Raw genomic sequence first — 25,907 nt, 5'->3', positions numbered from 1 at the left:
AAAGTGAAAAAAAAAATAGGTCAATAGAAAAATTTGACCTTGTTCTTATAAGTTTTTATTTTAATTTTTCCAAAATTAATTTTCAAATCAATCACTTCTCACCAATTACATCACTCATTTTATTAACTAAAATACTAAAATACCATTTATTTTAAATTATTATTTAATATTTTATTTATATATATCAATACTTCCTTAAAATCATCACTCATCACTCAATTTTTCTCTCTCTTAATTTTTTTTAAAATTCATAAACGAACAAGGCCTTTGTTTTTATTTAAATTTAGAATTCATTTTATTTAATGGATTTTAGATTTTTTTAATAAATTTATTTAATTTAGAATAGATTTTATTTAATGAAAAAAATGCGATTTTTTCACTTTTTTAGTTTGTTAAATTAATTAACATTAATAAAATAAAAACTTAAGTTGATTTTTTAATTTTAAAAAAAAATTAATTTAAAAAAAATATTTTATTTCAATTTTTGAATATAAATGTATATGTTTAACTAACTATATAAAAACATAACCTTGTAATAATAATTTTATATAATTTTATTTATGTAAAAAATATACCTTAAATTTATTTAGTCATAAATGATTTTGAATATTTTATTTAAATTTTATAATTTATAATTAGATAAATTTGAAAGATAATTCATTTTTATTTTTTTCTAATTAATTATTAAATATATTATTAAATTAAAACACAACAATAATAAATTAATATCGAACATACATAACACTTTTTATAAAACCTTATTGAAATATAATATAAAATCTTATTAAATATATATATATATATTTAATATAAATAAAATTTAATTCATTCATTAAAAAAAGTTCAATATTTTACATTTATAAATTATTTAAATTTTAAAAAATTATTAACAACTTATCTTAGTATTTTAGTTATATATATAATTTTAAATTACAATTATTAATATATACATAACTTATATAATTTTATTTATTTTATAATTTGTAAAGATGATTATATTATTATATGTGGAGTTATATCATTTTAATATTAAATAATTGTGAATATTAATAATAAAAAATTGAAAAGCTAATTAAATAGGTGAGAATATCTTTAAATAGGGGGTAATATTGTATGTTTGGATAAAATTTCAGGACAAAATAAAATATTATATAAACAAGGTTATATCTTCTTCTACCCTAAAACCCTAATTAGTTGAGTCGATTTCCATAGTATTGATATCATCAAAACCATCGCCTTCAATCCGAACAGATTGCCTTCAATCCAACCTAGAACAGAAGCGTTTGTTGCCGCCGGGAATTAGTTTCAACTATGAAGTTGAACGTTAACGTGTTAAGATATCTTTCAAAAGATGATTTCAGGGTTCTTACCGCCGTCGAGATGGGGATGAGGAATGTTAGTCTCTTTGTCCTTTTATCTTATCTTTTTTAGTTGTTTATTCAATGTTTCCTGATCGATTTGATCAATTTGTGTCCAGCATGAAATTGTGCCATCGGAACTTATCTCCCGCATTGCTGCTCTCAAGTATTGTTTCAGTCTTACTCTTAACTACTTTTTCGTGTATTGTATATTGCTTTTCACATGTTTGAACTTTGAATTATGTTCTGTATTCGATTAGGCATGGGGGTACTTACAAGGTTTTGAAGAATTTGCTCAAGCATAAGTTGTTACATCATGACTCTAGCAAATGTGAGGATTATTATAACCACTTGTGATCCTTAATCAAGGAATTTGATCGTGTTTTTTATAATGTTAATTATACTTTCTTCTCAGATGATGGTTTTCGGCTTACTTACCTGGGTTATGATTTTCTTGCAATTAAGACATTGGTTAATCGAGGAGTTATTTCCTCTGTTGGGCGTCAAATTGGTGTTGGCAAAGAGTCGGGTGAGATGCAACTTCTAAACAATAGACCTTTCAATTTGTTTTGACATTATATCAACTGAATTTTATCATGTCTTTAGATATCTTTGAGGTTGCCACGGAAGATGGAACAGTCCTTGCAATGAAGCTTCATCGATTGGGAAGAGTCTCTTTTAGGGCTGTCAAATCCAAACGTGATTACTTGAGGCACAGGAGTAGTTTCAATTGGCTTTACTTATCTAGGCTTGCTGCTCTGAAAGAATTTGCTTTTATGAAGGTTGATTGTTGCCTGTTTTTTTTTCACTATTATTATTTTGTTAACCTTTATGCTTACATCGTGTCACTCTTTGTTAACAGGCTTTAGAGGAACATGGTTTCCCTGTCCCAAATGCTATAGATTGCAATCGACATTGTGTGATTATGTCACTTGTTCAAGGCTACCCACTGTAAGAGTTTTTCCATGATTTATTAATAACATCTTCTACTTTCCACATGTATGTTTCATTCTAAAACAATGTAAAATCATTACTTACGACTACACTGCTTTCATGTCTTTGATCAGACTATATCATCACTATAGTCTAAAACTTAGCAGCGATAGTATCTTATGATATTTGTTTTCAGATTTACATCAGAGTCATGAGTTTTATTTCTCCACATCTTCCCTTTTACTTGTGTAAGCTATTTGTCTTATTGATGCCAACTTCTCATTTAACAATGATTATGCATCTCTCTTCAGTGTGCAGGTCAAGGAATTGCAAAATCATGATGTAGTTTTTGAAACCATCATTGGTCTTGTTATTCGGCTGGCTGAGCATGGCCTTATTCACTGTGATTTCAACGAATTCAACATAATGGTATGAAATTTCTTTATGTCATTCGTCTTGGTGTCTTTTTTTACTCTTTAGATTCATCCCAACGCCGTGATACTTTATGCCTTTCATTATTTCATGTTTAGCGTAGTTCATAGTTGTCAATAGCGTATAGCGCTAAATAGCGCCAAAGCTTCTCATGGCTATAGCGTAAAGCGAATAGCGTAGCGAGGGCTATTTGAAAATAAAGCGCTAAAACATATAAATATCAAAAATAAAAAACATCACAAAATTAAAAGTTTAAAACATAAAAACCATTAATTCTTAAACTACAAAAAGTAAGATTTGACTGTAGAACCAAATGATTCTTAAACTATAAAAACCAAATGATAAATCTAAACTATAAAATGAAAAACTTACAAGCAAGATTTGGCTCTAGAAGATGGCTGTAGAAGACAAAACGGCCAGAGAATAGGAAAGAGAAGAATTGGAAAAGAAAAGAAGAGAAAGAAAAGAATTGGAAAAGTCTTAAGAGAAAAAAGAACAAGAAAAAAGAACAAGAGAATAAAATAAAATAACCGTTAGAAGACAAAGAGTCATAAAAAAATAAGGAAAAAATAATAAAATAAGGAAATAAAATAAGATAATTTGGGAAATTGAAAAAAATCAAATAAATAATATATATATATATATATTTTTTTAAAAGCGCGCTATAAGGGGGTTATAGCTATTGGCGCTATTGGCGCTATAGCTAGAAAGGCGGCGCTATTTGAAAGTGTGTAGCCTATAGCGCCTTATAGCTACAAGGGGGCGCTACGCTACGCTATTCGCTATAGCTAGCGCTACGGGCGCTATTGACAACTATGGCGTAGTTCTCAGCAATATATTTGGTTCTCCTTTGATCATTGCAGATTGACGATGAGGAGAATCTTACCATGATTGATTTCCCACAAATGGTTTCAGTGTCGCATCGCAATGCACAGATGTATGGAGTATATCTTATCACACAACTAGTAATAGACACTTCCCAGTAACTATTCATGTGATTACCTAAGTGACAATTCTTCTTTCTTCAGGTACTTTGATCGTGATGTAGAATGCATCTTCAAGTTTTTTAGAAAAAGGTAAGTGATTCCTTAGATATGAGATAGATACCCATTAGTCATAATCTCAATTCTGGATTTCAATGCTTGGGTTTTAAATGGTGGAATAAATCATGTTTGTATCCCAAGTCAATTCATATGGTTGCTTAAGTGAGTCACAGAAACTATGATTGTCAAAGAATTGATGTGTGGCTTCTTAAAAATTGACAAAATCCAGTCTTTAAATGAGATGTTTTGTTGTTAGCCTTTCTTTCTGAATCTGGATCCAAATGAGAAACAACCAATAATTGATATATTTTAATTTGTCTTATGACCTAAGTATATTTTCCAAATGTATCTGGATCAACATCCATATTCAGGTACAAAAACAGAATAAAAAGTGTTTTTCCAAATGGGGTCTAGATTCTAGAATTTCAATGTACCTCGTACCCTTTAACTTACAAAGTGATTCCTCCATTTTCCCATCATATTGTCTCCAGGTTCAACATGTCATATACAGAAGTTGCTTCAGGATCTGATTCGGATGTTGATGAAGATGAAGTCAACAGGCCACAATTTTCATCAATTCAAAAAACTTCTGGCTTCCTGGACAGAGAACTTGCAGCCAGTGGATTTAGCAGAAAGGATCAGGAGGAGATTGAGAAGGCTCAGGAGGTTAGTAGTAGTCTTTCTCCTTTTATCTTTCCTTTGGCCTAATTTTTAATATTTTCATATTTCATATGCTTTTCGTGATATTGCAATGCACTTCTATATGATCAGCATACTGTTGCCCTCTCCTTTGGCCTCCGTCTGCTAGTTATGAAAAGATGACCATTTTTTTAATAACTTTTAGCTCGACTATCTTGAAAGAAAGGTGTATCTAATCAAACTAAATGTCTAAAAGAAAGTGGAACTCTGAACTGACTGTTGTTGAAGAATCAGAGGATGAGTTGTAGTTAGGGGTGAAATGCCACTCGAACCCAGAGCTAGCTGGTTCTCCCTGAAATTATATCACACTGTTATTTCAAAAAAATTATATTTAGGAAAAAATACGCATTGTGTTTTTATCTTCTTGATTCATATTTTTCAGTTTTGTTTATTTATTATAAAAAATAAGCATTCCTGATGCTTTTGTGATTTCAGATTGGCGTTGAAAAGGATCCTGAGGACGATGACAGCTCAGATGATGAAGAAACTGCTATTGAACCATCTAATGAAATCATCAACATCCCTCGGGAGATTGACCTAGATTTAGGTGATGAAAGAAGAGAAGATAAAGAGGAGACATCAAACGACATGATTACTTCAAGTTTGGTCGATCAGGTAGTCTCTTAACAAGAAACTTAGACCAACCTTGTCTGAAACTGCCTTTCTTCATTAGGTCTTATTTAGATGTCATTCTAGTTTCTTGTCTAAAAGTGTAATTGACAAGCTTAGCTAATCCATTGTTGTTTTCTTGAATTGTATATGCAGCTTCATCATACTTCTTTAAATGATCAAAGTGAGTTGGAGAAGAAGATCAATACAGATGAGGCTGAGGCAAGTTTGTTTGTATTGTATTTTCTCGTTTAAAGTTTGATTCAAATGATTATCAAAAAGATATATGTTCTTATAAATCCTTCTTACAGGAGGAAGGAAACGAAGAAATCGAGGAGGATAGTGCTGAGTTGACAAAAAGTCTAAATAAGCAAAGACGAAGGGCCATAGTATCAGCACATCGAGGACAAAAGAATTGTCACTCTCGAAACTCTTACAAGGACAAAGGTGCCAAGTCCTCTAACAATACCAAGCTCCAGAATCAACTGAAAGACTGGTGAAGACTTCATATTGTCAACACAACTTGTGCCCCATTGCATGCATTTTTTATTACAGTAACTTTTATTAGAATGATGAGTTATTAGGTCAAAACTATGCTCACATTTTTCATTCTTCTTTTATAATTTGTTATGTGTGGTTTTGAACCTGAAAATCATTAAAAGGTTATGTAAACTCAATTTTTTTCATCTTGATATCTTCTTTTTACAAAAATATTCATAATAATTTAAAATAAATTTTATGCTAAATGAAGTAAAAAATTCACCTATTTTTAACTAGAGAGTTTCTTCTTTGAAGTAAGCTATCATGAGAATTTTTTTTGTCTCTTAAACAGAGTTAATAATTAAGTTACAAAAACTAAAACCTTCTACTCCAACTTATTTGAATTTTAATCTAAGCTTCGTCCTATTTTTTATTGTTCTTGAACTAATGTTGTTTACTTTTTAGTAAGATCTTATAACTATAATCATAATTTTCATAAAAAGTTTTTTTTTTTCACATAGGATGAATAATATATATTTAAATTTATTTATTTTTAATATTTTATTTGTATTTTGATTTAGATAAAATAATATTATGAAATTTTACTTTAATTGTGTATATATTACCAAATTTAATAACATTTGTCCGTTAAAATTAAAACTCAGTTTTCAAACTGACTATATTGACATTGACGATCTATGTTATGGTTCAGTTGGCTGAAGTCATCCAAAAAATAAATATATATTTACTGGGTTGAAGTCCATCCAAAAAATAAATATATATTTTCAATGTATAAATATGACCTAACCCTCTAATTTCTTAAATTTTTTTAAATTTAATTTTCTAATTAATATAAAATGAACAAAAACTTACATGTTTTTCACTTGTTTTATTTATATTTTTCTTATTATATTTTTAAGCCCACTCAATTTTTTTTTAAATCTACCAAACTCAATCTGTCAATATCTATTAACTCTATCTGTCACTATCTATTAACTAGCATGTATCTGTACATTTACACGAGTAATAATATAAAAAACCGTGAAAAAATATTACGGTAAAATTTTATGAGCGGGTCAACCCACAATCCGACCCAAGTATCCATTACTCTCACATATATCCAAATTAACCACAGCTCTCGACCCGGCAATCCGGACACTTTAAAAATTAAGCATCATTATATATATATATATATATTAGTTAGTTAAAAAGTTGAACTTACATTGTTAAAATATCACGCGTTTATCAAATTTTAGGTTGAATTTAAAATATAAAGTGTTATTAGCCTAGTTGGTTAAAAGGTTGTACTTGTTTTGTTAGGTTGCAAGTTCTAACCATACTAACCATACCTATAACATTTTTTATTTTATTTTTAACCGTTTTAAGTTTTGGGCGAGTCAACCCATAATCCGACCCAAGTATCAAATACTCTCACATATATCCAAAACCACAGCTCTCGACCCGGCAATCCGGACATTTTAAAAATTAAGCATCACTATATATATATATATATATATATATATATATATATTAGTTAGTTAAAAAGTTGAACTTATATTGTTAAAATGTCACGCGTTTATCAAATTTTGGGTTGAATTTAAAATATAAAGTGTTATTATCTTAGTTGGTTAAAAGGTTGTACTTATTTTTGTTAAGTTGCAAGTTCGAACCATACCTATAGCATTTTTAATTTTATTTTTAACCGTTTTAAGTTTATGGGTAGGTCAACCCACAATCCGACCCAAGTATTCATTTACTCTCACATATATCCAAATTAATCATAGCTCTCAACCCGGCAATCCGGACACTTTAAAAATTAAGCATCATTATATATATAGATATGTGTAATATTAAAAATAATTACAAAAGTCTAACAAAAATAAATGTTAAATAGTAAGAGTAATGTGTATCAAGATAAACTAAAGAATGACACTATAATTTACAACAAGTTATACTATGACAGCCAATACTCTACACTGAAATAAGTTGTATTAGAAAAGTCATTTGAAAAAGAATAAAATAACCGTTTCTGTTTTCAATAACTAACTCATTCAAATCCTACTTTAAAGCCTAATTGTTCATTTTTCAACTGATCATATTATCAATACATTTGCTTCTTCTTCCTAAGGAAGAACAAATAATCAAAACTACGAAAATGAAGTATTCCAATCCAGTATTGTTTTCTGTATCATACATCGCAATCTTCATCGCCGCGGTTCACGCCATCTGCGTTCCAATCAACCATCTCTCCGAGGACGATTCCAAACCTAAATTCCAAATGTCACCACTACAATTCGAGCCATCACCAATCCAATCAATCTTCACTCATCCACATCCAGAATCACCAGGCGCAACAACAACCGATATTTCATCGGCAAACGAACTTTTCAAATTGAATAACAGTCCATTCATTGGTAACATCAACGAACTATTCAACAAATTCAACACTCCGTTCGCAGGAAACGCGGATCCGGAGCTAGAACGTATGTGTAAATCAACAGATTACATTAATCTATGTCTCAACACGTTATCGCCTTCATTAAACGGTAAGAACGATGTTGATTCGGTGATACGTGCTGCGATTAATGTTGCGATGGATTATACTAAAGTGGGGGTTTCGATTGCGGAGAAGTTAGAGGCGGATCCGTCTGTTACGGGTAGGTTAGCGTCGACGATTGGAGATTGTAAGGATGGTTATAATGATGCGTTGGATAATTTTCAGGAGGCTTTGGATTCTTTGCCGGATAAGGATTTGGGAAGGATGAATAGTGTGCTTAGTGCTGCTATTACGGATTTTAGCGATATTGGCGATTTCTTAGATGGATTGAATTCGCCGTTGATTGATTTGGGTGATAAACTTGTTAAGTTGACGAGTAATTGCTTGGCGATCTCTGCGTTGATGAATCAACAATAAAAACCACGCAAAAAGGTTGTTCGCTTTCTTAACGGATTGAAATCACCGAAAACGTCGTTCGATGAGGTTAATGTAGTCTAGTCTTCTAGCACTGGTTGAGCTCACTTCCCCTTTCCTTGGCTTGGGACGCATACATCGAGAATAGACAGAAAATCTAAATGGATTTGAATTCCCCGCCAACTAAAAGTAATTAAATGGTAATTATAGAATAGTAGAAGAAAGTTGAACATAGTGTACATCTTTTTGCTTCACTGAAAATGCTTCTCGAACCAGAGAAGAGGAGAAGGCATCGTCTTTTTTAATAAGAACAGTGGGTTCCGATTCATGGGTCGTTCTCTGATGCATTGGTCTTTTCACACTCTACCCTATAACCAAATCAAAATAGTTTGCTTTTATTGAGAGTTGAAACTAAACTAGTGGTAGTTTTAATAGTGATATATATTTAAGGCAATTTGGCGATGGCTAACTTTGAGATGTGAAATGTGAAATTGAGATTTATATTATGTATATTCTAGAGTTTGTTTTACATATAAAATGAATTTTGGAATTTTGTTTTTGTAATGGATTTTGAGATGCATGGAGGGATTTAGAATTCGAGTTAAATGAGTATGAAAAAACAACAGATAATATAAATGATTAATTGATATTAATTAGAGAAATAATATATTGAATTGAATTTTAAAAAATTAAAAAAAAAATTAGGGGTAGTCATATTTCTATAATAAATAAATAAATATTTGAGTTAGGTCACTAGTTGACCCAACAAAAAAAACTTAGAACAATTCATTAAAAAAATAAGATTTAAAATGACATTTATAAGTTTAAATTTAAAATGATATTTATAAGTATTAAACTTGCAACATATACATTGTAACTATTATATTTCAAATTCAATCAAATATTTTGTTTGACGATTTCTGCGTTAATGAATGAACAATCAAAACGCAAATAACTATATATGTTTTACAACATATACACCCAAAAACTTAGAGCAATTCATTAAAAAAATAAGATTTAAAATGACATTTGTAAGTATTAAACTTGCAACATATACATTGTAAGTGTAAAACTATAATCAACTAAGATATAATTTAATTATGTTTTACAACCTAAACATTGTAACTGTTATATTTCAAATTCAATCAAATATTTTGTTTGGCGATTTATGAGTTGATGAATGAACAATAAAAACGCAAATAACTATTATGTTTTACAACATATACATTGTAACTTATATTTTAAATTCAATCAAATATTTTGTTTGGCGATTTCTGCGTTAATGAATAACAATAAAAACGCAAAAAGATTTGTAGAAATTTGTTAGTTGGATTAAAATCGCCGAAAATTTAAAAAATAATTGCTCTTATTGAGAGTTGAACTCAAGACTAAGATATAATTTAACTATTATGTTTTACAACCTAAACATTGTAACTATTATATTTTCAAATTCAATCAAATATTTTGTTTGGCGATTTATGCGTTGATGAATGAACAATAAAAACGCAAATAACTATTATGTTTTACAACATATACATTGTAACTTATATTTTAAATTCAATCAAATATTTTGTTTGGCGATTTCTGCGTTAATGAATAACAATAAAAATGCAAAAAGATTTGTAGAAATTTGTTAGTTGGATTAAAATCGCCGAAAATTTAAAAAATAATTGCTCTTATTGAGAGTTGAACTCAAGACTAAGATATAATTTAACTATTATGTTTTACAACCTAAACATTGTAACTATTATATTTTCAAATTCAATCAAATATTTTGTTTGGCGATTTATGCGAACAATAAAAACGCAAATAACTATTATGTTTTACAACATATACATTGTAACTTATATTTTAAATTCAATCAAATATTTTGTTTGGCGATTTCTGCGTTAATGAATAACAATAAAAACGCAAAAAGATTTGTAGAAATTTGTTAGTTGGATTAAAATCGCCGAAAATTTAAAAAATAATTGCTCTTATTGAGAGTTGAACTCAAGACTAAGATATAATTTAACTATTATGTTTTACAACCTAAACATTGTAACTATTATATTTTCAAATTCAATCAAATATTTTGTTTGGCGATTTATGCGTTGATGAATGAACAATAAAAACGCAAATAACTATTATGTTTTACAACATATACATTGTAACTTATATTTTAAATTCAATCAAATATTTTGTTTGGCGATTTCTGCGTTAATGAATAACAATAAAAATGCAAAAAGATTTGTAGAAATTTGTTAGTTGGATTAAAATCGCCGAAAATTTAAAAAATAATTGCTCTTATTGAGAGTTGAACTCAAGACTAAGATATAATTTAACTATTATGTTTTACAACCTAAACATTGTAACTATTATATTTTCAAATTCAATCAAATATTTTGTTTGGCGATTTATGCGAACAATAAAAACGCAAATAACTATTATGTTTTACAACATATACATTGTAACTTATATTTTAAATTCAATCAAACATTTTGTTTGGCGATTTCTGCGTTAATGAATGAACAATAAAAACGCAAAAAGATTTGTAGAAATTTGTTAGATGGATTAAAATCGCCGAAAATTCAAAAAATAATTGCTCTTATTGAGAGTTGAACTCAAGACCTCCCGCTTACTAAACGGGTGCTCTAACCAACTGAGCTATAAGAGCAATTATGTTGATAATTTTAAATTGAGGTATAGATATTATATTTAAGATAATTTGGCGATGATAACTTTGTTTAAAGTAATTTTTTTTTGAAAATGAGATTTATTTATTATGTATCTTTTAGACTTAGTTTTACATTAAATAAATTTTGTTTTTGTAATGTATTTGGGTTTAGGTCGTTGGTTGACTCGTCCATAAATTTGGAGCGATTCATTAAAAAATGATATTAAAAATGACATATATAAGTTTTACCTTGTAACCTATACATTATAAGTGTAAACTATAATCAACTAAGCTATAATATACCTATTATGTTTCAAATTCAATCAAATATTTTGATATACATATGCACATGAACTTAAACATTTTAATTATTTTTTATTAATTCTTATAAGATTTGTTCATTTTAAAGTTAAATAATGAAAATTTTAATGTGAATTTAATATATTTTTTTAATTAATACTCATACAAATTATATATTCATACATAAAATTTATAAATATAAATTATGATATATCGATCAAGATTGGTGGAAATAAAATATCAGTAACATTGAAATCTGTGGTTTGTTTATTGAGGATAAGAGGTCGGTAACTAATGAGATATTGATAATTAAAAGTATATGAATCAGTTATTTGATTGACCAAAGTGTGAGATCACGAGGTTAAATGTTAACTAAGATTAGTAGTTGATTTGCCGAAAGATAAGAGACATGTGAAAGTGTTATTGAGATGTGATTTGTCAAGAAATAATAGGCCGGTAACAAAAGATCGAGGTCACGAAATTAGAGGTTGATTGAGATTCATGGTTAGTTTGTCGGGGGATAAGAGATGTGTAAAAGTTTGAATGATATTGGTAGTTGGTTTGATGAGGAATATGATGCGTGTGAAAGTGTGATTGAAATTAGTGGTTGGTTTATCAAAGGATAAGAGTCGTGTGAAAATCTGATACATATTTGGTGTGATTGTTTGTCGAGGGATAAGAATCCAATAACAAAGGATCGTGAGGTCACGAGATTAGAGGTCGATTGCGATTCGTGGTTGTTTGTTGAGAAATAATAGACGTGTGAAAGTGTGATTGATATTGGTGGTTGGTTTGTTGAGGGATAAAAGACGCGTGGAAGTATGATTGTGATTGGTGGTTGGTTTCCGAGAGATAGGAGGCGTGTGAAAATATGATTATGATTGGTGATTGGTTTGTCGAAAAATAAGAAGTCGATAACAATGAGATTGGTGGTTGGTTTGCTAAGAGGGATAAAAAGGCCGGTAACACATGAGATATTGGTGGTTTAAAAAGAAAACAATCAAATATTTATGTTAGTGTATATAATATAATAACAATTTGATTGACAAAAGTATGAGGTCACGCGATTAAAAGTCGATTGAGATTGATTGTTGGTTTTCTAAGGGATAATAGGCGTGTGAAAGCGTGATTGAGATTGATAGTTAGTTTGTCGAAAGATAAAATACTAGTAACATTGGTTTCTCGAGGGATAAGAGACGTGCACAAGTATGATTGAGACATAGTTTGTCAAGAGATAAGAGAGGTCGGTAACAAAGGATCGCAAAGTCACGAGATTAGAGGTGGTTGAGATTGGTGATTGAATTTCCGAATGATAATAGACGTGTGAAAGTGTGATTGAGATTGGTGATTAGTTTGTTGATGGACAAGAAGCGTGTGAAAAGTAATGAGGTCACGCGATGAAAGATCTGTTAGAATTGATGGGTGGTTTATCGATGGATAAAAGACCAGTAATAAAGGATCGTAAAGTCACAAGATTAAATGTCGATTGTAATTGGTGGTTGATTTGTCAATGGATTATAGACATGTTAAAATCTGAGGTCACGAGATGAGAGATTGATTGTGATTGATAGTTAGTTTTCCAAGGGCTAAGAGACCGATAAGATTGAGTTTGATGGTTGGTTTAATAAAGGATTAGAGACATGTAAAAATGTTAAGTCACGAGATGAGATGTTGATTGGGATTTGTGGTTAGTTTGCTAAGGGATAAGAGGCCGAAACAAATTTAGATTGGTGGTTGAATTGCTGAGGGATAAGATATCGGTAACAAAAACCGTAAGGTCACGAGATTATAGGTCAATTGTGATTGATGTATGTGAATGAGATGTTTTGATTGATCGAAATGTGAGGTCACAATATTATAGATCGATTAGTATTGGTGGTTGATTTACCGAGGGATAATAGGTATATAAAAGTGTGAGGTCACGAGATGGAGAGGTCAATTGAGAATTTGGTGGTTTGTTTGACGAGAGATATGAGACGTATAAAAAAAAGTGATGTCACGATATGAGAAGTCGATTGAATTGATGTTTGGTTTGCCGAAGTGTGGGTAAAAAGGTCGCGATAATGATATGAGATGATTAAAGTATAAAAATACTCAAAATGAGGTCACAATATTAGTAATGAGAGATTTATTCGAGGAAAAAATGGTGGTTAAATATATGAATGAAATTGTTGATTTATCAAAGGAGTGAGGGTAAAGAGGTTGGTGATATAATGAGATGATTGATTTGCCGAAAGTGATGATAAAAGATGTTGATACTATTGAGATGGTTGAGTGAAAAAATGAGGTCGAGAGATTAGTAATATGAAAATTTTATTATGTAAGAGGTCGAAAATGAAGATGTTAGTGAACTAATGAAAAAAAAGTTAAATGGATGTCTTTTTATCAAATTTATTATATTTTTTTTATGAATAACAAAACAATGATGAACGAGAGGAGGAAGACGATCACTATGTTGACCTAACCATTGGAGCCCTTCATGTTCAAACCATAAATGTTGATGATGAAAAGATGATGTAAGTGATGAAAGTAATGATGATGATAACGACAAAGATGTGAGTATGGTTTATTTCAACTAATTTTGTAAATTTAAATTTTATTTATCTTGTGTTAGTTTTAGTTCTAGTTCTAGTTTTAATAATAACTTAAATACACGAGTTTATGTACACGAGTCTGAATAAATGATTAAACTTATAAAATTTTTTATATTAATAATTTTTTATATATAAGTGTGGTTATTATGAAATATGAATAGTTCTACTTGATTTGGTTATGTAATATTCAAACAAAATAAAAATATGTAATGATAAAAAATATGAAGATTATATGATGTTAGGTTGGTTTTCTATGCTAAAAAATTTAATTTTTAACTTAAAGTCTAAATTATCAAATATGAATTAATAAGAAAACATAATAATAAAAAAATAAAATAAATAAAAATAGGCTTCTCAACCTCCTCTCTAAAAGTATTTAATTTTAATATTTTTTCTAAAGAAAATTTTATTATATATATATATATATATATTATTATTATTATTTTATATATTTTGCTAGAATAAAGAAATAGATATATAACCAAGGCGCCCTAATTTCTTCATATTCGTAGCTACGGCCCGCCAGCCGACTATCTTCTCTTATTATCGAAACCTCTTGTAGGTCACAACGCCATAGCCATTCAGCCGGCAGCTCTATAATCGCATTCTAAGGTCGAAGAACGCATCATTCTCGAATACTCTGATCGCATATCGTAAGTATATATTTACAATCTCGTACAGTTTGCTTCTGATTCTGCTACCGTTTGTAGTTTGTTTGCGTTTCTCTTCTGTCCAACTTCTTTTCCTTCGTCTTCTTTAGGTTTTTCTAGTGATTGACTGCTTGCTTGCTGTTTACTCTCTTTTATTTAGCATATTGTGGTGTTAGCTTGCTGTTATTATGGCAACTAAGGGTCGTGAACTTGAGGATTCCAAGAAGAGAAAGAGACCTGCAGGAAAAGAAAGCGGAAGTAAGAAATTGGACTTGAAAAAGCCGAAGTTTACTAAGAACGCTACTGAGAAGATATCGAAAAAGCCTTTTAAACCTCAGAACAAGGTTGATGGTAGTTTTAAGAAAAGTCATGGCAAATCTGGGGGGTTTGTTAAGGAAGAGAAGGTTGTCCCTAAGACAAAGCAAGAACAACGTGTACAAGCTAAGGTTTAATTCTGTTTTCTTATGAAAGTCTAGCCTCAAAGCGTTTATTTAAGTCTTAATTCTCACCAAAAGGCTTGTTAGGTTTGATTTTATGAGCTTATGATAAAATGAAATCATTGCAGGAGCTTATTGAAGCTAGGAAAAAGAAGAGGAAACGTAATTACACACTAGAACAGGTACTAGTTTCATTAGGGTTGGGTTTCTGTACTAGAGTTTGAGCAATCTTTATCTGCATATGCCAAAGTAAGATATAAAAATGGATTAACTTGTTATTCCATTGTGATCTTAAGGCATGCGGTACCTATAATTTCTTCTTTTTTAGATAGTAATATTTGCTGTTTAAGTCTCTCATTGTCACCTAATCTATGGCATCTATTTGATGATCTTATTTTTCTTCCATCTCCACAGGAGTTGACCCATTTGTGGGAAAAGATGAGGCAGCGCAATATTTCCAAAGAAGATAGATCCAAGTGCGTAGACTGTTGTTAAGTTGGAACAAGTCTTGTACTTATTTATTTGATTTTGTTATTAATATTGTTCATTTTGGATTTTTTAACATGCGAAGATTTGTGAGTGAGGCTATACGAAAGATGAAGGGAAAGGTTAACGATATTGCTACTTCCCCTGTTACTTCCCGTGTGTTGCAGGTAAAATCTATTACAAGATTTTTTTGCCAATTATGTTTTTCATGAACAAAAGTTAATTTCATAAAAAACTTACCCCACATATATTTGCTAATTTATTGTTCTTAATTCCAGACTTGCATTAAGTATGGCTCACAAGCTGAAAGGGGTTCTGTCTTTGCGGAGTTACGGCCACATTTTCTCATCCTTTCACGAAACAAATATGCTGTACATATGGTGAACAAGATGCTGGATAATGGTATTTTCATTCTAATAGCAGAACACCTTTAGTGTTAGCTCATTTTCATGGAAACTATATACTTTCTTTAGCTTGTTGTAGTAGATTAATTCTCATGTTTTTATGTTTCTTTCTTTGCTTTCTTCTAACAGCTTCAAAGGAACAGCTTGTTGAATTTAACTCATTCCTCCATGGGCACGTTGCTTCTCTCCTTCGACATGTGGTTGGCTCAATGGGTACGTTTGATAAATCAAAGTTTTGAATTGCTATACCATGTTGTTTAATGAATCAAAATTTTATTTTATGTAAGCTGTTATATTTAGCTAATAAGTTGGAATACTTACTGGCAACTCAATATCATTTCATTTGTTACAGTTGTTGAACGAGCATATAGTTTAGGAAATGCAGCACAGAAACAAGCTCTGGTAATGGAACTATATTCTGTGGAGCTTAAGTTGTTCAAGGATTTGGTTTCAATGAAAGAGAGCAGGTACAAGTCTGATACTGTGATGGAAGATGTATTCTTTCCTTGTAAAAGATACTTGATTTTCTTGTCTTTCCTTGAAACTTAAATGTATATTATATGTTAAGTCTTCATAAGAATACTCCATATTAGAGAACTGTTTGCTCTTGGATAAAATCCCAGCTAAAGTATAATTATTAAAGCAGTCAAATGTATGTCCTTATTGTCTTTATCTTTTCTGTTTGACACCGAAGTAAACTTAACTTTGTTGTTCTTAAGATGACCTAACGTTTATTACTCACTGTATAATTTGTTAGTTGTATTAATTACCAGACAATAACTTGAATGCTCTATAATGCAACCATGCTACTGCAACACGGAAGTCCTACAACTTCTATATGAACACACACTTCATGTCCTGCTTAGGTTTCTAAATGCTTTTAAATATTAATAGTATTTTAGTGAGCGTGCAAGTGGAAACCTTTTTCTGCTACTTCTAATTAGGTGTATTACTAATTGTTAAACTATGTAGATTGGAAGATGTGATTGCTAAGCTCGGTCTTCGAAAAGGCTCTGTCTTGGAACACATGAAATCTGTTATTCAAGCAGTTTTGGGAAAAAATATAGTCGACCACTCCATTATACACAGGGCATTACTGGAATATCTTAGCATTGCTGACAAGGTTCTAGAATTCTTTCCTTATTGAGCATTATCTTGCTTATCTTTGTCATTTTCGTTTGCAATTTGGCTAAATTGAGTTTGTGAACAGGCCTCTGCTGCTGATGTAATCCAACAATTGTCTGGACCATCTCTTGTTAGAATGATCCATACTAAGGATGGAGCTAGAATTGGAATGCTGTGTGTCAAGCATGGAAGTGCCAAGGTTTTACTGTAACTCATCATAAGTTGTGTGGACACTGCGTTTTAACATCTTTATTTCATTTGCACTTACCTTGGTCATTCGGTTCTCCAGGAAAGGAAAAACATTATCAAAGGGTTGACAGAAGTGAGCAAGATAGCTCATGATCAATATGGTTCTTTGGTAATTTCCTACTTGTAAAAATATATTGATAATTCTTGCGCATTTGCAAATACTTTAAAATATAGCATCACTTTTCAAATGAAATAACATGGAATATAGCTTTACAAGGTTAAGTTATGCACTTTATAAGTTCCAGTTTACATATATTCCTTGCATACTTTTGTTAATTTACGTGTGTTATTTTGTATTTAATCCTATTTCTAAACAAGAACAGAACACTTAACTAAACTTCTTAGTTCCATTTGGGCTACGCTAATAGTAACTTTATGTCCAGGTGCTTGTTTGTATTTTGTCAACTGTAGATGATACCAAGCTTGTATCAAAGGTATCTTCATCCTTGTCACTTGTATTGCCAAAAATATTATGGTGCATTTCTTTTAGTTGGTTTTTTGATTTATAATTCTCTGCAGAATGTTGTTCGAGAGTTGAAAAAGATTCTCAAAGAGCTTGTATTTGATAAGGTTAGTGCATTATTCCTCAAGATCAGTTTATGAGAATCTTTCAAACAAATTGAATTATTATAATTTTAAATCTTTTATTAGATACCCATAAACTACATTTGCTGAATAATAAAATGAAGTTTGTCAAGTATCCTCGTGTTTTTGTAAATTGAAGTACATTTTTTTTCTTCTGAATTTTTACTTGGATTTTGTTAATCCTTACACATTATTTTAAAATTGCGTGCATTCTTATTCACATGTCAATGTCTTCTTCTACTTCCTACTAAATAGAGCATTCTATTTCTGTTTCAGAATGGAAGACGTCCACTGCTGCAACTTCTTCATCCTAATTGTTCTCGTTATCTAAGTGTAGATGATTTAGCTGCCATGGAATTAACAATCCCTTCTCTTTTCAACAAGGTAAGGCCAAATGTGTTCACCAATTTATATGTTTGTAAATCTTCCTATGGTATGTTGAAACAAAATAGTCTAGTCCCCCACAAACCACACATTATCTGAGATTTTATATTGATCTTGCTTAGCAGGCAGAAGCATCTGAGGTTGAAGAAACTGGAGAGGATGAAAACATGGACGAAGAAGATGCTGATGCTGATGAAAGCTCTATCACTAAAAAGTCGAAGAAATTAGTTTCAGGTGGAAAGAAGGATCCTTTTTTGAGAAGAAAGGAACTTTTGGTTGACAGTGGTCTCGCAGAGGTTAGAACATCCTTATTTATGTTTTCTCTTTCCTAAATTTGTGGTTGAAACTTCATTTCACTTAATCTGAAAAATAAATACTTATTTGAAATAAATTCATTTGACTTAGAGTGTTAAAACTAAGCTAAATAAATGAAGCTAGAATTCCTAGCTTCATTCGGTAGGCTATGAATGACTTAACTAGGTATTATAGTTTTTGAACACTATAAGATAACTTTAACACTTAGAGCTTGTTTTATCTTGAGTTTTTAGAGTCAGATTAAACGATGCCTTAAAAAAATTAAAAATTGTCACTCTAGGGATAAAATGGTCTTTAAATACTTTTTTCCAGATCAAACTGAGTTAACTACATTTTGAATTTCTTGCTCACTTTTTGCACCTTACTGTTTTGCAGAGTCTCATTGATACATGTGTTGAGAATGCTGAGGAATTACTCAGATCAAACTTGGGAAAGGAGATAATATACGAGGTGATTTCAAATTTCAAAAAAATAGTTAGATTTCTAATTATAAGATTAAGGATTTAGTTATTGAATGTTTTAAAAATAAACGTAGGTTGCTATTGGAGGAACTGATGGAATTCTACATCCAGCTTTGGACGAAAAGTTAGAAATCTTACATGAAGCTATAACATCTCTAGTTGCAAAGGCTAAACCCGAGGCAGAAGAAGGAACAAAAGAAGAGCATATCCTTGAACAGTTCCATTCTAGTCGTACGATTAGAAAACTAGTTTTGGATTCCCCGTCATTTGCTTCCACTCTATGGAACAAAGCCTTGAAAGGAAAATCTGAAATCTGGGCTAAAGGTCATAGGTACGATTATCACCATTCCAATCAATTTCTGTTCTTCTCGTCTCGGCCTTATTTGTTTGATACTAAAATACTAAAACTTCCTTTGCAGTGGTAAGGTGTTTGCTGCGTTCTTGGAATCTTCAAATGCGGCGGTTAATAAATTGGCACGAAAGGAACTACAGCCTCTAATAGATAGTGGAGTACTAGTACTAACTGAGAACAAGCATCCAGCAGCAGCAACAAAGGCTAGTTAATTAATCGTAACAGTTTTGAAAGATACTTTGATGAAGTGTTTTTTTTTGAAATTTCAATGTTTTTATTTTGTATTAAAGAAGTTTTGAATTGGATGTATGATGGAAGTAGAATGGATTATTATTATTATTATTATTATTACAATATTTTGTAAGGTGGTTTGATTTTGATAATTAAATTATGTTGGACAATAGTTAGAGATTTTGATTTCTTTGTCTTATGCTTTTTAATTAGCCTGTCCTCAAATCTAAAGATCAAAATATGGTTATTTGAAAATTTAAATTATTTAAATATATTTAATTGATAAAAATGATGAAATTTTTTAAAATAACAAGTTTATCTTTTTATTCAACTTTTCGATGCTAATATAGAAAATATAATAATTTATTATTTATTTTCTTCTTTATTTGCACTATACCAAAATTTAATATTCTGTCATGCAGATTAGAGATAAAAAAAATAACTAAAGAATACAACTATAAAATAGGTGAGATTAGAGTTGAAATAAATACCTAAAAGAGTAGAACTTCAAATTGTTTTTTTCACAAAAAGAATTAAATTTGTATAAATACTCTGAAAAATTAAAATTAGGATTTACTTATTTACTTATAAATATTATATATATATATATATATATATATATATATATATATATATATATATTTAATTTACAAATATTATTTTGGCTGAAATTTTGAAAAACTATACTACATTTACTAAAATTATCTACCTTTCTGCATCCATTGCAATTCGGGATCAAAATGTAAGTTATTTATGTAAAATATTATATATAATGATTTATTTGGTTTTACTAAATAAATAAAAGGAATTAAAATATGGTTTTATTTCGTAAAATCTAACAATTCTAAACAAGTTTAACAATTTCAATTTTTATGATCTTAAAATTTTACAATCTTATAAACTAATTCGATTTTATATTTTATTCGAATTTTACACAGATAAAATGAATTTATATTTATGTAATTGATTTTGTAATTATAACTTATATTTATTTATTTTAATTATATATATAAATAATAATAATATGTAATTAATTTTATTTTAAAATAAAATCTTATAGAATTTAGTCTTTAATATAAAATAAATAAATTTATTATAGTATTTTGATTAATACATAAGAACATAAAGTTAACAATGAAAGACATTTTTTGTAACCATTGAATTGAACCCAATTAGGGATGACCATGAATGAGAAATTCATTTAATTATTTTTTTAGGATCATTTCTCTTCAGTTCGGTTTATTAACCTTCTTTAAACAAAATTTAAACGAATTTTTTAATATAATATATTAAATTTTATATTATTATAAAATAATAAATTTTAAATTTAATCATATCCGGTTCGGTTCGAAAGAATTAAATGTTAAGTTCTTTTACGTATGAAAGACGACATACATACCATCGCCCAAGAACATTTTAACAACAGTTATGGCATAGGGTGACTTTTGCAAACAGGATCATAGCCAGAACATTTTTACACGACTTTTGTAAGTGAAGATCTTTTATTGCTACTATTTTGTTTAATTTAGAATATTTAACTTGTTCATGTTTAGTTTACAATATACATTCACATGGAATTTTTAATGCAATACGAAAATAAAGATATGAACCAAACATATCCTAAACAAATTTTAATAATTTTTGGAATTTTTAAAAACTAATTAAAGCATTTAAAAGAAAAAAAAAAAGGAAAGAGAACTATTAGCAAATGGTGAGCCGGTTCGGGCAGGTGGAATCAAGTCATGGTGCGGGTTAGACACATGGGGTCTTGGCTAAGTTGGCTCGGGGTTAGAAGAGATCACTGGTTCGTGATCTACCAACAAAGTAGCAAACCAGAAATTTTAATATTTTTTGTTTTTCTAAACATTTGATATATTCAATCACATCATCACATGTTTAAACCTGAAAACTAGTTTTATTTCTAACAAACCGAACCATGTTTTTCAAATAGAGGGTTCTAAATCCCTTTCAAGTGCTGGACGTTCTTAAAACATAGTTTGAAGCATACCTAATTACCTCTGATATTTAGAATAACAAAAATGTTCAAAACACAATAAACAAAACCTGAGATTCTCAGATTTCAAAATTTGGTTCTTCATCATTTTAAGTTGGTTTCAACTCATCTCCACTAATCTAGAATCATTACATAACCAATTCAGAATTAATAAAAGTCGAACAATAGTAACTAGAACACAAAAATGCCGTTTTCCCTCGTTATCATAAAAATGCAACGTTACATGAAGAATTCAACAGATTTTTGAAAGCTTGAGTTCAAGGAAGTGCCCAAATCAATCACACGGCGAACCAAGACCTCTGGCTCTAAACCTGAAACTCGAAAACTCCAATTGATCAACAATGCTGTCTTCTTCCTCTTTTTTGTTTTTGTTTTTTGTTCTTCCCTCCGACAACATAAAAATCCATACCATCATACATTACCTGTCACAAAGATCAACCATATCTTTGCTATACAATTCATCACCAGCTAGAACCAACTTAACTAAGAAGACAAGTTAAGCACTTAGTTGATACTAAGATCTATGTGTTCTTGAACACCAAAACAAAAACTGGAAATAATAAAAATATTCCGTTGCCGGGAATCGAACCCGGGTCTCTCGGGTGAGAGCCGAGTATCCTGACCAACTAGACTACAACGGATTTGTGGTAAACATTAAAGAATGATTATATAAATCTAAACTTATTATATTATTGTATCTTAATTCTCTTGTCTTACAAATATCCTTATATGATATACTTTAATATAAGAATCATTTCGTGACATATGTAAAAGAAGTCTATGTCAAAACTTTTTTATAATAAGAGAAATATCATTGGCAAATACAAAATATTATCGCCAAAATTTTAATATATATACTTCTAATTAAGTTATCTTAAGTGTTTATTACCAACTATGAGACTAATGATATGTTCATCGCCTTACATATTTGGATTATAATATCAATTTTTTTCTATGCTTTTACATCAACATTTGTTTTTCGGTTCTTTAGAGAGCTGAAGAATCTAGATAAGATGTTGTTGGATAAAAAAAATGCAATATGGGTTCAAGATTGGAAAATACATTCTCGTTACAAAGTTTTAAAAAAAAAAAAAAAAAATTCATCCTCAAATAGTTTGGTTCTGAAAGGTATGTACATGATCTTCATTGTTTTCTTTAACCATAGTAGACTATGATATTTATCTTCTATAATTTATTAATGTAAAATGTTAATTATCTCGTAGATAATGCGAAACATGAATCTCGAGCAAAGAAGACACTTCATGTTTCTTCTGGACCTCATTTGCCTTCATCTCAAACATGCTTCTACAAACTATTCATCCCACGATACTCGTCGATGGACATTATGAAGGACCGTATACATACCATCACCCAAAAACAGTTTTGTTTTAAAGATCTTGCTAGCAGGTCATAGAATATATAGTAAGGAAGGTAAGTAATTAAAGATCTTTTATTGCTACTATTTTGTTTAATTTAAAATATTTTACTTGTTCATTTCTAGTCTACAATCTAATATCGATCTAAGCTTATTTATGAACATAGTGCATATTTATCGATTCGTAGTGAACCAATCTTGTAACCATAATGCAGAAATTGGTGAATTATATATGTGAAGTTTACAATTGAATTGAATACCCTTCTATATATAGATGAGTTATCTTTGTAAGACTAATACATCCACATAAAGCATGCATCCATAATGTCCTTTCATCCATTCCTCTATATAAATGTGATTTTTTTTGCCCATAATTCTTAAGGAGGATAACTCCTTAGGGGGATCAATTTTAAACCAACCCCCCTCTTTCATTTAAAAGAGGAAACCATGAATAGGTTGACTATTATAGGTATTTCTTCTCTTTTGTTGGTTGCAATGGTCATTGGCGTGGCTCTAACCTTCACCGGACATGAGGAAACCTACTCGGGTGGAAACTCGTCCGGTGGTGGTGTTGAGATTTCTGAGACCGCCAAGGCGGTCCAGGCAATCTGTCAACCGACGGATTTCAAGGATGCGTGTACGAACACGCTGGCATCGTCCGCGGGAGACACAACCGATCCTAAAGATCTGATTAGGATTTCGTTCGATATTGTAATCCAACACGTGGGTGTCGCGTTGAATAAGATGGATATCCTTAAAGATGCCGAAGAGGATCCTCTTACCCATGCAGCTTACGTGAGCTGCAAGGAACTTCTAGAAGATTCCGTGGACGATCTCCATCAAACTGTGGATAGTTTCGACACTTTCGACCTCGCGAACCTTGACGGTTACCTAGACGACGTCAAGACGTGGCTAAGTGGGGCCCTCACCTTTCAAGGGACGTGTCTCGACGGGTTCGAGAACACGACGGGGGATGCCGGGGAGAATATGAAGCAACTTCTTAAAATGTCGGGTGAGTTGACTAGGAATGGACTTGCAATGGTCGATGAGTTCTCGAAGACCTTGGCCGGATTCAACCTCACGGGGATCACCGGTCGGAGACTTCTATTGTCGGACGATATGAATAGGAGATTGGTTCAAGCAACCGACGTGTTTGATGGGACACTCAAACCCGATGTAGTGGTTGCAAAGGATGGTTCCGGAGATTGTACAACGATTGCCGAAGGATTGGCGAAGGTGCCGGAGAAGAACAATGAGCCGTTTGTTATTCTTGTGAAGGCCGGCGTTTACGAGGAGTATGTTGAGATCACCAAAAATATGAGCTATGTTATGTTGTTGGGAGAGGGTCCAACCAAGACGAGGATAACGGGAAACAAGAACATTGTCGATGGAATTCCAACTTTCAAGACGTCAACTTTTAGTAAGTTATTAATTATCAAACTCAACCATTTAAATGCACAATAAATAATAACACCTACATGCATGCATGCAGCCGTCCAAGCAAACCACTTCTTCGCAAAGGGAATCACATTCGAGAACACAGCCGGTGCCTCAAAGCACCAAGCAGCGGCAGCCCGAGTTTCCTCTGACATGGCCATATTCTACCAATGCAGCTTCGACGGTTATCAAAACACCCTCTTCGCACACGCCCATCGCCAATTCTACCGCGACTGCACCATATCCGGAACACTAGACTTCATCTTTGGCGACGCTAGCGCCCTTTTCCAAAACTGCACCATGATTGTAAAAAAGCCTCTTGAAGACCAGCCCTGCACGGTCACAGCCCAGGGCCGAGAAGAGCGAAGAGAGAACACGGGCATTGTTCTCCAAAACTGCACCATTGTCCCATCGAAAGAGCTGAAGGCGACGGTTGAGCCTGTTAAGGTCTTTCTCGGTAGGCCATGGAAGGTTTTCTCGAGGACTATTGTTATGAATTCGAACATCGACGGTTTCATCGCGCCCGAAGGGTGGTCTCCATGGGCTGGAACCTTCGGGCTTGACACTAGCTTTTATGCTGAGATTGGGAATACTGGTGCAGGTGCTAGCCTAAACAAGAGGGTTACATGGGGAGGAATTAAGAAGATTAATATTCAAGAAGCTGATGAATTTTCTGCAAGAAGATTTATTAATGGTGATATTTGGGTTAAGCCTAGTGGAGTACCTTATGATTCAAGTATATTGAAGACATAATTTAAATCAAATTATGTTTTATTGATCTCTTGCAATAAAACTAATATATTGATTGAGCAAATTCTATTTTGAAATTATTTTATGCTTATTTTGATTTTTTACATTATTATCAAAAATAGATGTAGTCTTGTAATATATTATATTTGTATTGTTTGTGGAACATGTACTTAATCATTAGTACTACCAGTTTTCTTAGGAAAAGTAAAAAAAATTGAGATTTTTATTTTTTGAATTAACATTCTCAAGGGCTCAATTGAGATTAAAATTGAGATTTTTATTTTGATTAATTTAATATATATATATATATATATATTATTTTTTTCTTTCTTTTGAACAATTCATCTAGCTAAAAATAATTGATAATATTAAAAATGTTAAAATTTATTTTTAAAAATACATGTTGAGCTTCATATAATTGAAGTGGTCAAAGTTAGAACCCAAAATAAAGTAAATATATAATGTAACTCAATAATTAAAGTGTATTTTATAATATAAAAGTACAAAAGTTAAAGAAAAATAATAATAAAAATGAGATGTTAATCATTTGGCATAGAGTTATTTTAATCTGTTTTGATTTAATTTATTGAGTATTTATATTTCATACTTTATTAATTTGATAATAAAAAAATAGTTT

At 30.8% G+C, this 25,907-nt stretch overlaps 5 protein-coding genes and 2 non-coding genes across 8 annotated transcripts; 5 read left to right on the top strand and 2 right to left on the bottom strand.

Moving 5' to 3' along the window:
- Window positions 1–1,195: 1,195 nt before the first annotated feature.
- Window positions 1,196–5,721, top strand: LOC124934146 (serine/threonine-protein kinase rio2). Its single transcript, XM_047474626.1, has 13 exons — window positions 1,196–1,395; window positions 1,478–1,524; window positions 1,619–1,689; window positions 1,774–1,887; window positions 1,965–2,140; window positions 2,221–2,309; window positions 2,603–2,720; window positions 3,587–3,660; window positions 3,752–3,799; window positions 4,258–4,432; window positions 4,901–5,080; window positions 5,231–5,296; window positions 5,386–5,721. Exons 1-13 carry the CDS (start codon window positions 1,312–1,314, stop codon window positions 5,572–5,574), a joined length of 1,431 nt encoding a protein of 476 aa, XP_047330582.1. The 5' UTR covers window positions 1,196–1,311; the 3' UTR covers window positions 5,575–5,721.
- A 1,988-nt stretch (window positions 5,722–7,709) lies between these two features.
- Window positions 7,710–8,468, top strand: LOC124933787. The gene has a single exon (XM_047474231.1). The coding sequence runs from the start codon at window positions 7,710–7,712 to the stop codon at window positions 8,466–8,468; it is 759 nt and encodes a 252-aa protein (XP_047330187.1).
- A 2,579-nt stretch (window positions 8,469–11,047) lies between these two features.
- On the bottom strand, window positions 11,048–11,121 carry TRNAT-AGU. Its single transcript has one exon. It is a non-coding gene; the product is annotated as a tRNA-Thr (tRNA).
- Window positions 11,122–14,528: 3,407 nt separating this feature from the next.
- On the top strand, window positions 14,529–19,878 carry LOC124936242 (pumilio homolog 24). 2 transcript variants are annotated; one of them, XM_047476726.1, is made up of 18 exons: window positions 14,529–14,668; window positions 14,826–15,111; window positions 15,231–15,284; window positions 15,517–15,578; window positions 15,674–15,755; window positions 15,867–15,990; window positions 16,122–16,205; window positions 16,345–16,459; window positions 16,965–17,115; window positions 17,203–17,316; window positions 17,407–17,475; window positions 17,750–17,800; window positions 17,886–17,936; window positions 18,228–18,335; window positions 18,461–18,631; window positions 19,026–19,100; window positions 19,186–19,442; window positions 19,531–19,878. In XM_047476726.1, exons 2-18 carry the CDS (start codon window positions 14,854–14,856, stop codon window positions 19,673–19,675), a joined length of 1,971 nt encoding a protein of 656 aa, XP_047332682.1. In that variant the 5' UTR covers window positions 14,529–14,668; window positions 14,826–14,853; the 3' UTR covers window positions 19,676–19,878. The 2 variants fall into 2 exon arrangements, with proteins under 2 accessions (XP_047332682.1, XP_047332681.1); XM_047476725.1 differs by having other exon boundaries at window positions 18,458–18,631.
- A 2,398-nt stretch (window positions 19,879–22,276) lies between these two features.
- TRNAE-CUC lies at window positions 22,277–22,349 on the bottom strand. Its single transcript has one exon. It is a non-coding gene; the product is annotated as a tRNA-Glu (tRNA).
- Window positions 22,350–23,530: 1,181 nt separating this feature from the next.
- Window positions 23,531–24,547, top strand: LOC124933784 (probable pectinesterase/pectinesterase inhibitor 21). Its single transcript, XM_047474228.1, has one exon. The coding sequence runs from the start codon at window positions 23,531–23,533 to the stop codon at window positions 24,545–24,547; it is 1,017 nt and encodes a 338-aa protein (XP_047330184.1).
- Window positions 24,548–24,565: 18 nt separating this feature from the next.
- On the top strand, window positions 24,566–25,273 carry LOC124933782 (putative pectinesterase/pectinesterase inhibitor 28). Its single transcript, XM_047474226.1, has one exon. The coding sequence runs from the start codon at window positions 24,566–24,568 to the stop codon at window positions 25,271–25,273; it is 708 nt and encodes a 235-aa protein (XP_047330182.1).
- The last annotated feature ends 634 nt before the right edge of the window (window positions 25,274–25,907 follow it).

The sequence above is a fragment of the Impatiens glandulifera genome, chromosome 4 (genome assembly GCF_907164915.1).
Source record: "Impatiens glandulifera chromosome 4, dImpGla2.1, whole genome shotgun sequence".
Lineage (NCBI taxonomy): Eukaryota > Viridiplantae > Streptophyta > Magnoliopsida > Ericales > Balsaminaceae > Impatiens > Impatiens glandulifera.
Note: the sequence above shows the minus strand (reverse complement) of the source record. Positions and strands in the feature narration are given on the sequence as shown.